Source organism: Panicum virgatum, chromosome 6K (assembly GCF_016808335.1).
Source record: "Panicum virgatum strain AP13 chromosome 6K, P.virgatum_v5, whole genome shotgun sequence".
NCBI classification, from domain to species: Eukaryota; Viridiplantae; Streptophyta; class Magnoliopsida; order Poales; family Poaceae; genus Panicum; species Panicum virgatum.
In genome coordinates this window covers 41,934,503-41,946,644 of record NC_053141.1, presented here as the reverse complement: position 1 = coordinate 41,946,644, position 12,142 = coordinate 41,934,503, and the positions used below count along the sequence as shown (strand labels likewise).

The following is a 12,142-nucleotide window of genomic DNA, read 5'->3' as shown; positions in this document are numbered from 1 at the left end:
GGCAACCCATACAGCAGTGGGGATGCAATTGCAAACGCTGAGCAGTCGACATCAACTGAGAAATTGCAGCATGCATTTCTTCTGGATCAACCTCTCAGTAGTGGTGTCAAATCAAAGCAAGGCAGCCAACGAAATTAAATAATCTCGCTCGCGGTTGATTTTCATTCTGCGAGTATACATATGTTTATATAAGACGCACGGCGCGGCGTGGAATTAAATAAATACTCAATCCGTACCAAATTGTTGATCATTTTGGATTTTCTGAATTCATTGATTCTGCTAAGCATTTTGACAGCCAAAACGATATACAATTTGTTAAGTTAAAACGGAGGTAGTAGAAGGCCGGGCGAGGACAGTCAGTTCGTTAATTTTGAACAAGTAACAGTGCCCCCTTTTTCTATATATATGATATGAAAAGGTGATATTATATTAACAAAAGAAGTAGGGTAGCGGATACCGTCTATGATGATCCCGCAAGAGTCGCCGTTGACACCTTCGTCCTGCAGCTATTAGCAAACGATCGAATCAAGTATATTGCACCCAATTCCACACGCCCGCACGAACGGATCGAACGGAGCAAGCAAATGCAAAGCAGATCGTCGAACACGGCCACCCACACTGAAGTCGCGGAACGGGACGAGGACGCTCCCCTTCTCCAGCTGTAAGCTGCTTGGAGACGGGGACGGAGCCGAGGCCGAGCCGCCTCGCGGCCTGCCGGAAGCCGCGGCCGATGGCGGCGAGGGCGTTCGCGGCCATGGCGGCGCCGCGCGGGGGAGCGATCGAGCGAGAAAATTAGATCGATCGAGGGCGCGCGGCGTCTGCCCATGTGTCCTCCCGCCGGCAACCGATGGATCGAGGCGACGAGCGATCGAGTGAGATTGGGAGGATCGATCGGTGGCGAGATCGAAGCGGGGATCTCGGATCGCGATCAGGAAGATAGAGGATAAGATGGCCGAGCTGGGCAAGTGCGTACCTCTTCCGTCCCAGAAAGAGTATATATTTTTAGCGTAGGATCATTTTTAATGTGAAGTTTGACCAATTATATATTTAAAAATATTAATATTTATGATATGCAATAAATATTATTAGAGTTGTTACGAGATATAGTTTTATAATAAATTGATTTGGAGCTATAAATATAAATACTATTTACTAGAAATTTAGTTAAACATAAATCACTTTAGTCGACACCAGGGGCGAAGCCACATTGGGCTTGCCGGGTGCACATGCACCAGGGAAAAAACAAAGATTCAATGGTTAACATCTAAATTTTACCAGGAAAAAGATCTTTTTTACACTTGTATACTGAGGTGTGCACCGCAACCCATAGTTAAGCTTTTTTTTTGACAGAGGGAGTAGTTGACTGCGAAGAGGAACTGATCATACTATGCATGCTCGCAATGCTGGAGCGTGACTGCAACTCGATTGCAAACCCAGCTAGCAGGCTAGAAGCACGTATAGATCGTGTCCTACTCTTTCATCCAGTTTAATTTGAGAGTTGACATGAGGAGGTCAGGAGAATCCAGCCACACGGAAAAACTGATTCTTCATCTCCCCAATGCAGCAAATCCCTGCAAAACAATAAGAACCCACTGATTCGGAAAAGGAAAAAGAAAAAACAAGAAGCAATCACTTTGACAAGAAACCTTTGTGTCAGTTTGGGCCGCTCAGCCAACGGCAGCTGAGGCCTGGGCCTTGCAGACTGACGACACTCTTAGCCCACCAGCCCAAAAGCAAAAGACCGTGGATGGTGACGCCAGCAACCATCGAGGTTTTTTTATTTTTATATTTTTTAAAAACATTTTTTACAAAAATATATTTTTGGTTTCACATTTTACAGTTTTATACCCTACTGCCCGGCAAGGGGGCGGCAGGGACCTACATGTAAATAAATATTTTTTTTGCGCGGAGGCCCTTGGCGGGAGCCTGCCGCCCCCCTGCCGGGCGGCAGGCACCTGCCGCCCGGTGGAGGGGCGGCAGGCAGCCCGCCCGCCCGGCAGGGGGGCGGCAGGCTCCCCCCAAATATAAAAGCTGCCCTTCCCTCGCACCCTCATTTCCTGCCCACGAGATCCAGAGAGGGGAGAGGGAGAGAGGAGGGGTGAGGGAGGTAATTCCACCGGCGAAGCCCTACCGGATTTTGGATCCGAACCGCAGGTAACCAATATTTCTCAACTTTCTTATTGAATTTTTTTTATGTTTAATTCTATGATTAGTATTTTTTTATTATTGCAAACACTTAGGGTTCGGATTAGTGGTTATAATTGAAGCCATACCATGTTTCTAGTTCTGTATGTGTAACAAGGAAATTAGTAGTTATTTAATTTCTTTAGCCTCTTATATTCTGATCTATTTTGATACTTTGCAGGAAATTCATGTCTCAGCTCATTTGATCAGCATGCACAAGTCAAATATAGTGCAGAACCAAATCTTCCTAGATATTAGATGGTACTTAATTCAAATTTGTAAGAATCGAACTTCATTGTAAAAATAAATACGGAGGGGTTGGACAGGACTGCAAAATTTAAACTTATTTTTTTCATCTTTCATGTTTTCTAGTGTTAATGATGATAGTGACAAATTTACCATGATCTTTATATTTTTTCTATTTTTTTATTTTCTGAAGCTTTGTAATTTTACTATGCATGCGCTTGTTTAGAAGTAAATGGCCTGAGCGTAGCAAATGACGCCAACAGTGTCAAACCAACACATGCTCGTGTTGGGTGTTTGCAGTTGGTTTTCTAGTTATTCGTCTTTGAACTGTGTCAGACCAACACTCGAGTTTCTGATTTTTCCCATACATGGTCTTGTTTAGAAGCAAATGTGCTGCAGGCAGCAAATCGAGCGTTACCTGTGTCAGACCAGCATGTTGTACGTGCTACGAGTAAATTTTCAAGATTTTTACTAAATTTCCGATGATTTTTTTTTTTTGCTGCCAAACAGCAACGGGGGAGGGGGGAATGACACCCTGGGAAATGGTGGGGATTCAATCTGCCAAAAAAAAATCCCCTCAGGGGTTGCCTTCCCTGGGTTGGTCTCCCCTTACTGCCAAACTAGCCCTAAAAGGAGAAGAAAACCCCGCGGTGAAGGTTGGCCGCACCAATTCAGTTCTTGTGTTTCCTGCTGTGCTTGCGTGTGTTCATCCAGTTCAGCTCGCGCGTGTGTGCGCGCGATCCAGTTTAAGCGCTCGCCGGCGGCAAGGGGTCGCCGGGCTCGCTGACAGCGACAACATCCTCAAGCAATACCATAAGTACGGGTGTGTTTATGTGGAAATCGAGGTCACAGACGACGAGAAGGACGAGGGCTTCGCAGCGTGAGCACCAGAGATGTTTGCTTTACTGGTAAGGGATTAAGGCAGGCTAAATAATTTACTACATGTGACCTCTGCGTGCGCGAGGCATCTAAGTTCATGTACTAGTATATATCTTGTGTGTGATCCTGCTATTGTGATCCGACATTATGTTACTAGTAGAAAACTCATATGTTGCTTTTCTCGTGTGATCTGTTATCTTGTTTTGATCTTAGATAATAATCTATGTGTTGGATGGCTTCAGTTTGGGTACTAATTAATATTCAGATTGAAATGATGGCATGTGTTATCTTTGCTGTGTATGGCTGGAAAAATGGAGTAGATCAATCTGAAGATTGTAGATATAGTTATAATGTAATTTCAAGTAATTGGTACACGCGTGTAGCTTCATTCGCATACAGAGGCCCATAGATATCTCAAAGTTTGATAGACTTATTTGTACCCAGCACTTAAGCATGTATTATCATAAAGAAAAGCGAAACAAATGCCAGTCTATATGTTAAGGTTGGTAATCTGGGGGGGCAGCAATAACATGGATTTGTTGGCTGCTGCATCAGGCATATATGTGCTTTAGTTGATGAAGCAGGAAATGCATTAAGATTCAAATTTGTAGGATGTGGCCACATGCACAATTCAAGTAGGAACATCCCAAGAACAAAACAAAGGCATACCAGGAGAGAGAGAATGTACAACAGACAGGTCAAACCATTCAAGGTATATTTTGTGAAATGAAATGCTCCTTTTGCTACAGCATCAGCTTAACTAAACATATTCAGAATACTCTAACTCATATACACCGCGGGAGGGAAGGCTTGGGAGCAATTGGATAACATGGAGCTGACACATGTCTCGGTGGACAGCCCGACGCTGGCTCTAGAATTTGTCCACGCCGGTTCACGCACGTGGCCGCTTCCTGTCCACAAGACGTCACCGCCTCCGACGCGCTGACTCCGGTCCTCGTTGGGCCCACACCACGCCGCGCACCCCCTGTCCACGAGACGTCACCGCCTCCGACGCGCTGACTCCGGTCCTCGTTGGGCCCACACCACGCCGCGCACCCCCTCGCGGCGGCGGCTCCCACCCGCTCTCTTTCGTTCGCCTTTTTCTCCACAGAGGCGCCGGAGGAGGGCGGGGAGAGCTAGGCTTCAGTGGAGTTGAGAGCTACGGTGGACGAGGAGGAGGTCCAGCGCCGGTGCGTCGGCCGGTGGGGGCGAGGCGCGGCTCCCAACTCCCGTCGGAGCACAGAGCACCGCCCCTCGCCTGCACTGCCTCCGCGGTGAGTTCCAGATATGGGCTTCGGTGGGGAAAAGAGCTAGGAGGGGAAATGAGCTGGGCCTCCCGGCGGAGCAGCGCCTGTCGCCGGCCGCGCGTCCGCCCTCTCTGCGCCCTGTGGTGAGTTCCAGATCGGGCGAGTTAAGATTTTTCTTTCTTCCTGGTGTTCCTTTCATGGATGGCTGATGTTTTCCTTCTATGTTTCCATGGATGCCTGATGTTTTCGCTTGGCTGCCTGTGCGCTGTTCGTCGGCCGGCTGGACCAGTTCTCCTGCTGTTCACTGTCTCTCTGCGTTGTTCCAGTCAAGTTCGTCCTCCTGGTTTAGCTGATATATGTTCGTCGTTTGTTAGTTTTGTTCGATGCTTGTGCTTTTGTGCCGGAATGTTCAGAGATTTTAGATAGCTGGGCTCATGTTTTTCTAGTACAGAGCAGGGCATAGGTAGGAATGGTTCATGTACATCTGAAATATCGGATTGTGCTGTGTAAAGACCAGATTTATTTTCAGTGAAATGTAATATAGACCTTCAGGTATTATTGTGTGCTGGTACAAAGCAGCCCAGCTTCGTGCTAGATGGTGCTGCTTTTTTTTTTATGTGGTGGCTAATGAGTTACTGCAGTTTGTGCTTGCTAAATATCAAAAAATTGCTAATCATTAATTCTTTCTTGCTTTTTGGGTGTGTTTCTCATGTTGCGACGCTAGCTGCTCATGAGTATGGGGCTCCCTATTTTCATCAGGTGTGTTGCGACTTTGTGGTGCTGCTTAGTTGCAGAGGCTTCGCGAAGACTGCGGGTGGCATACTGGCATACATATACTTACTATTACTCTTATGCACCGTGGAGAGGAAGAACTGAGAACAATCGGACGCTCCCGAGCGACACGTGTCCCCGGAGAGAGGAAGCCCGACGTGCTTCCCCAGAGAAAGGAAGTCCGAAATGGGGTATGCATTTGGTGTTCGCTCCTTCCGGTCCATACGCAACTTCCGGTCCATACGCAACAATCAGCTTATTGTCACGCCCTCCAACATACCTCTCTTTCTATTCTATATGCATATGTAACCATCAACGCATCAACTATTTTGCTTCATATTTTCAAGTGGACGCTATGCTCCATATTTTCAAGTGGGCGCGGCGTAGCGCGCGGTTTATCTAGTATACCTGGTATAGCTAGCATAATAAAAGCACTGCATCCAGATAACACTTGTCACTTCATATTAGGTATTTCTGTTGTCTACACTTAGCTCAAATGATAGGGTTGCATGTATTCTCATAGTAGATTTCCTTATGGACCCCTTTCCTTATCTAATTTAATGGGATCAGTTCATTCATTTTTGTATTTGAGTGTTTTTAATGGGTGATAAAATCTTTCTTTTTATTTTTTGCTGACTCAATGTTTTTATAGGAGCATCTAGTTTAATTCCATCATTTTTAGGATTTTGATCTTGTAGAGTAGCCATATTCATCATGGTTCGAAAACAGATCACTAAGACATAATGCTTAATGCAAAAACAATATGAAAGCTAATCTAGGTTGATTACATAGCATCGATAGGGAATATCCAAGTTGAATGCCAGGTTCAGATAGTATCATACTATCAAGTAGTGTTTGGCGTGTGTAGGTCCGCATGTTTTCATGATGTGTCTGTTGCAGGCCTTTCCACTGCATAGATCTACAAGACATTTGTAGCATGATTTGCCAGTGTAGTTCGTGAGATGGCTGTTAATCAATTGTGTAATGCAATGATATCTATGCTAAAATCCACATATCAACTATATCAATCTGAATTTCCTTGTGCCTGCAAATATTATAAAAAAAATGATGCTGAGCATGTCAGTGTTCTGGTGACCAGAGGAGCAAGAAGCGCAGTGTTGGTCCTGCAAAGATGTGGTGAACTGCCCTCATCAAATGGTTGTGGTGTCAACCTTTGCCAAGAAAGTCATGGTTATATATATGGTGAGAAATATACTTAGATCAGGCTATACCATGTCACAAACACATGCTGAGCTTACTGGCAAAGTAATTTAACTATACAAGGTTACAAATCATTTTCCTTTGTATATGACGGTATATTGTTTTGTCTGAAATCTAATGATGTATTGACCAGCGAGAAGTCGTGTTCAAGGTACTTTTGCCTTGCAAATAGGTTGAACAGATGGGGCCGAAGAGATGACTGGGTACCTCTTGTGACTTCGTTCACCTGCCAGCTGCCTCAAATCAGTGTAATTTCTTAGACGAAAAGCAGAGGGCAGCCACAGAAAATCCAGTGCCTTAAAAGCAATGAACGAAGAAACTTGTAGTTAGAGCAATTATTATGGGTTAGTCAGCAGGCTAAATAGCTGTTCATATCACAAAAAGCGAAAAAGCGACTGCTCGGTGTAGAGCAGCACAAAAAACGACTGCTCGGCGTAGATCAAGCAGCATAAAGAGGAAATGTAGCGCATAGAGCAACGAGGAAATGTCTCGGCTCAAAAAAGAGCATGCAAACGGGAAGCATGCATTCGATAGGCAATAGTGAATATTATATGAGCATTCTTTTGCCATAGGCGTTGAGTGACGTGGCCTGCACATGCACGTGCTGCCGTCGATTTCTATTCACTCTCTGCTGGCTGCTCCACCAGCTAGCAACAGTATTTTTCTCTCACATCAAACAGCACCAGCCACTAGCCAGCCAGTAGTAATTTTCTCTCACAATAAATTCGTCACGAGTCGCAGCCAGCAGAACAGAGTGATTATTCTTGCTCTTAGATTTGACCATTCCGGGAAACAAAATAGTTAGACTTGACCCGGAGATAGACTCATAGTCAAACTTACCCAATCATAGTGAGATTTTGGCGGTCGGAGAAAGAACGGTTCAGGCTGCGATTCAAGGGCGGTGCAACCGAAGCTCATCGGACGGCCCAAAAGGATTAGCTTATCAAGCTCCAGCCCAGCCCACATAAAGCCCAAATAACCTTCCAGCCCAACACGCGAGACGAAACCCGGCTCGGCCTCTCACGCCAGAAACCTAAGCACGCCAAAAGCCACGACTCGCAAAACCCCCAACCCCACCTTCGCATCCTGCGCGTCGCCTCGCCTCGCCGTCGAAATCCACGCCGGCGCAACCTAGGTCACGCCTCCGCGCCCCCTGCCCCCCCTCCGGCTCCGACGATGTCGGCGCCCTCTGACCCCGCCGCGGCCCCCTCCTCCAGCAGCGGCCTAACCTTCAAGCTCCACCCCCTCGTCATCGTGAACGTCTCGGACCACCACACCCGCGTCAAGGCCCAGGCCGCCTGCTCCGGGGACAGCTCCTCCTCGTCCGGGGCGGCGGCGGCGGCGGGGCAGCCCCCGAGGGTGTTCGGGTGCGTGATCGGGGTGCAGCGCGGGCGGACGGTGGAGATCTTCAACAGCTTCGAGCTCGTGCTCGACCCCGTCTCGGGCACCCTCGACCGCGCCTTCCTCGAGAAGAAGCAGGAGCTCTGTAAGCCCGTGATTGAGTCTTGGGGGTTTCTAGGGTTTGATGGCGCTCGGAATTCTAGGGAATGATAGGGGTTTTCTGGGTGGTTTGGTCCTGTTTGGTTTCCGTACTATGGTGTACTAGGAAACTTTGACCGCTAATTACAGTATTAAATAAAGCCAGTTTACAAAACCAACTCCAGAACCCCGCGCTAGGAACCCTGAAGAATCTAATGAGGCCTTTGGCGCGTGATCAGAGGATAGTACTGTAGCATCACTGTAGCCAATCATCGATTAATTACCGTTATTAGATTCATCACGAAAAATTATACCCATCCCTAAAAATGTTTTGCAAATAGACTTCATTTAGCACTCCATGCGAGATTCTTTTCTCGGCTTGCGTGCGCTAGGAACTAAAGCATGAACCAAACAAGGCCTTTGATGAGTGCTTGTAACGATTGATTGTGGCTGTGCAGATAAGAAGGTGTTCCCTGATTTCTACGTGCTGGGCTGGTACTCCACTGGAAGCGATGTGCAGGACACTGACATGCAAATCCACAAAGCCGTGAGTTTTTAGAACCTTTTCTTCAAGGGATTAATCTGAGAAACTGCGACATTGGGCTCTGGCATTAGTGTTTGCTCGTGTTATTTATGAAGAAAATGTGGGTTTTATTTAATCTTAGTATACTTATTACACCTAGGAATTTTTATACGTGGTAGGCCAATTTTCAGGTGCCTACTAAAACAAGAGAACAAACTGGCTTGATGCTTGTGGAGCCTGGGAGTTCTCTCACTGTAGTATTGTAATTGGTGCTGAAGCAGATGGTTAGTAACCACTACTGCTGATAACCTAATAATGTAACCTATTTATGCTTCTAATAAGGCGCTCTTGAAGTTTCACGTTTAAAACTAAACAGAGTGTACTGCTGCAAGATTAACAACTGAAAATGTCACATCACTTACATTTTTCAAAGCCAGGCAGAATTACCCAGATAGAAATCGGAGAATAGTTTTACCAATGGCTTGGATATTGTAGAATTTCCTTAATCCTAGGTTTCCCACTTATGCAAAAAACTATGTATTGCTTATCTCGTGCCAATACATATACTTACTACTATAGAACATGACCCGAATGAAATGGAGGATATTTGATTTAGACTTGAGAATAGTTGAGGATTTGCTTGTCAGCATAGATATTTGTTTGATTTGCGATGTATATGTTCAGTTGCCTCTGCATAACCTTCTTTTACATTTATTATCCAGTTGATGGACGTTAACGAAAGCCCTGTTTATCTACTATTAAATCCTGCAATCAACCTCTCCCAGAAGGATCTCCCTGTGACTATCTATGAGAGTGGTAAGCAAATATAATCTAAAGTTTGGAACAATTAAATGTACGGAAACTTGCTTCTCCTGATCTTTGGACCATAAATCCATTTATGCAAGGATTTTATATGCGCTTTATTGACTATTGGTGCTTGATTGGTTCACATCAGTTATAAATGCATGTAACTCCGAATATGAGCATCTTAGGTGCTGTTTGTTTCCCCAGACTTTTTTTTAGCCTCTATCACATCAAAAGAAATCTTACAACTTAGGAGTATCAAATAAAATCTGTTTATAATTTTTTTTTGACAGACGGGTGCTAATTCGCGAGATGGATCTAATGAGCCTAATCAATCCATAATTTGCTACAGTAATGCACAGTAATCATTCGCTAATTATGGATTAATATATCTCATTAGATTTGTCTTGCAGTTTAGCCCCAGGGTTCTGCAATTAGTTTTATAATTAGATTTCATTTAATACCTCTAAATGCTAAGATTCTTTTTGATGTGATGACATGGTCTAAAGTTTAGCCCCTAGAACCAAACAACCCCTTAGAACACGAAGTCACTCTGACATTCTAGTATTGCTCTTCAACTTCTTAGTTTAGAGTGACAAAGGATATTTATGAAGTTAGATGTAGATGTACATATAAAGTAAGTCTTCTTTCTGCCTTGTCGTTATGGCACATTGCTTTTTTCCTTTTTTGTAAAATGTTCATTTATTTATTTGCTATCTAGTGATCCTAAATTTCCTTTCCCATGTGCCAATATTTAGCTACATTAGTATAGGTACTACCATACTAGTATAACATGGATAACCCTTCAACTCTTCTCACTATATACTTAAAATCACTTAGAATCTTATCAATGTACAAAGTTCTTGTCTCGCTGCCTTTTTTTTTGTATGGCTCTAATCCTTTTTTATTTTCTGTAATTTTAAGAGTTGCATGTCATCGACGGGAGTCCTCAGCTCATCTTTGTCAGATCAAATTATACCATTGAGGTGTGTTTGTGTGTGTGTTCTCCCTTGTGTTTGTTTTGCTATAAATGTACCTTTTTAACACTACATATGCTTGATCAAAGACTGTGGAGGCTGAGAGGATATCTGTAGACCATGTGGCCCATCTCAAACCATCTGATGGCGGCTCAGCGGCAACTCAATGTAAGGATTCTTCTATTAAGCCCATTTCTTAAGACAAAGCCAGGGTGATGTTCTCCCCTTGGCCCTTGGTCTAGTGTTTTTTTTTTAACCATACTGCCCAAGGTAATATTTCTGGACAGAACTATACTGATGGATGCATTCTGCAGTGGCTGCTCATCTTACAGGAATACACAGTGCCATCAAGATGCTCAATAGCAGGGTCCGTGTTATCCATCAGTATCTTGTTGCCATGCAAAAAGGTCTGTACATATATGAAGTTCTATGTGTGCTTTATCTTTCACCACTGAAATAATGTTTTAGTCTTTCTCATGTTTCCTTTCGTCTTTAAACCTATCCTTCAGAACTTTAATTGCCCAAATTTACTAATGGCCCTGTTAAACTTTAATCCTTTTCTTCGGCTGCAGGTGATGTTCCAGTGGATAATTCGCTGCTTAGGCAAGTCTCAAGCCTCGTAAGAAGGCTACCAGCTATGGAATCACAGAAATTCCAAGATGACTTCTTAATGGTATGCTAAGTTTATGCGTACTCATCTTACACAAAAGTCCTTTCTCTTCTTTCTATATGGAAAGACACTTCCTCATGAATACCATTATTTAAAATAGATAATCCTTGCCAGAAAAAAATGGTTATCTTCAATTTTTTCTAGGTTTTGTCACAATATTTAACACTGTATGCCTGATTATATGATGATATAATTCGTTCTTTCCAGGAATACAACGACACTCTCCTCATGACTTACCTTGCTATGTTCACTAACTGTTCAAGGTATGCAGTCACTTCTTGGCCATATTTTTTTTGTTAATACATAAATTCTTCGATACCCTAGATCATTCTTCGCTTGAAATTTCACTCATGTTATCATCTTTTTTAAATTTGCAGCACAATGAACGAGTTAGTTGAGAAGATCAACACAAGCTATGAGAGACCTGCAACCAGGAGAGGAGGGCGAGGTGCTTTCATGTAGCTTACCTTCCAATCAGTTACTGCTGCTCTCATCTGTGAAGATTTTTGGAAATAGTTTCTTGTATCCCGAGGCAATTTTTTGCATGCAATCTATTATGCACTATCGGCTATACGGCAGCTCTAGAGTTACTTCAAACTTTCTAGGCAAAAATGATGATTTGCTCGATTCTGTGCCAAATGCCACTTTTGCTGAAGCTGGTCTGTAAAGTTCATCCTCTCCGTAGTTATTCTATTCGACTCGCAAAAGGATATTGATGCTGGTTTGCGATTTCACTATGCTTAGCAAAACTTGAAACCACTTCTTGCCGTGTTGTTAGCCTGTTGCTGTGTCAGAGCAGTTTGATGTGTTCCTATGATCGATGAGCATGGCAGAACTCAGCTTGAGGTGATCTCAATGATCTCGTGACAAACTAGAGGTTACATCTGATTGTTTATAAATAACACTTAAGAAGGCTTTGTTGTGATTGCCTAATTGGCCAGCTGCTTGTGATAGCAACTTAAGTTATAGTGCATGAGGGGGAAACAAACACAACCCAGAATTTTCCAATAAAATTTTGCAAGTACGCAATGAATGGATCTTCATCCAATGAACTTATCCGTAGGCTCTCAGTGATGTTGTGACATTTTGAAGACTACAGGGTTACATCTGAATGTTCTAAACAAGGCAAAAGGGGGAATTG

The 12,142-nt window shown here is 43.9% G+C and overlaps 1 protein-coding gene and 1 long non-coding RNA gene across 2 annotated transcripts; both read left to right on the top strand.

Moving 5' to 3' along the window:
• Positions 1 to 4,405: 4,405 nt before the first annotated feature.
• Positions 4,406 to 5,127, top strand: LOC120713703. The gene is made up of 2 exons (XR_005691243.1): positions 4,406 to 4,699; positions 4,846 to 5,127. It is a non-coding gene; the product is annotated as an uncharacterized LOC120713703 (long non-coding RNA).
• A 2,490-nt stretch (positions 5,128 to 7,617) lies between these two features.
• On the top strand, positions 7,618 to 11,768 carry LOC120713702 (COP9 signalosome complex subunit 6). The gene is made up of 9 exons (XM_039999653.1): positions 7,618 to 8,034; positions 8,486 to 8,574; positions 9,273 to 9,366; positions 10,279 to 10,340; positions 10,421 to 10,499; positions 10,646 to 10,738; positions 10,904 to 11,004; positions 11,209 to 11,264; positions 11,379 to 11,768. The coding sequence occupies exons 1-9, from the start codon at positions 7,725 to 7,727 to the stop codon at positions 11,461 to 11,463; spliced, it is 969 nt and encodes a 322-aa protein (XP_039855587.1). The 5' UTR covers positions 7,618 to 7,724; the 3' UTR covers positions 11,464 to 11,768.
• Positions 11,769 to 12,142: the final 374 nt, after the last annotated feature.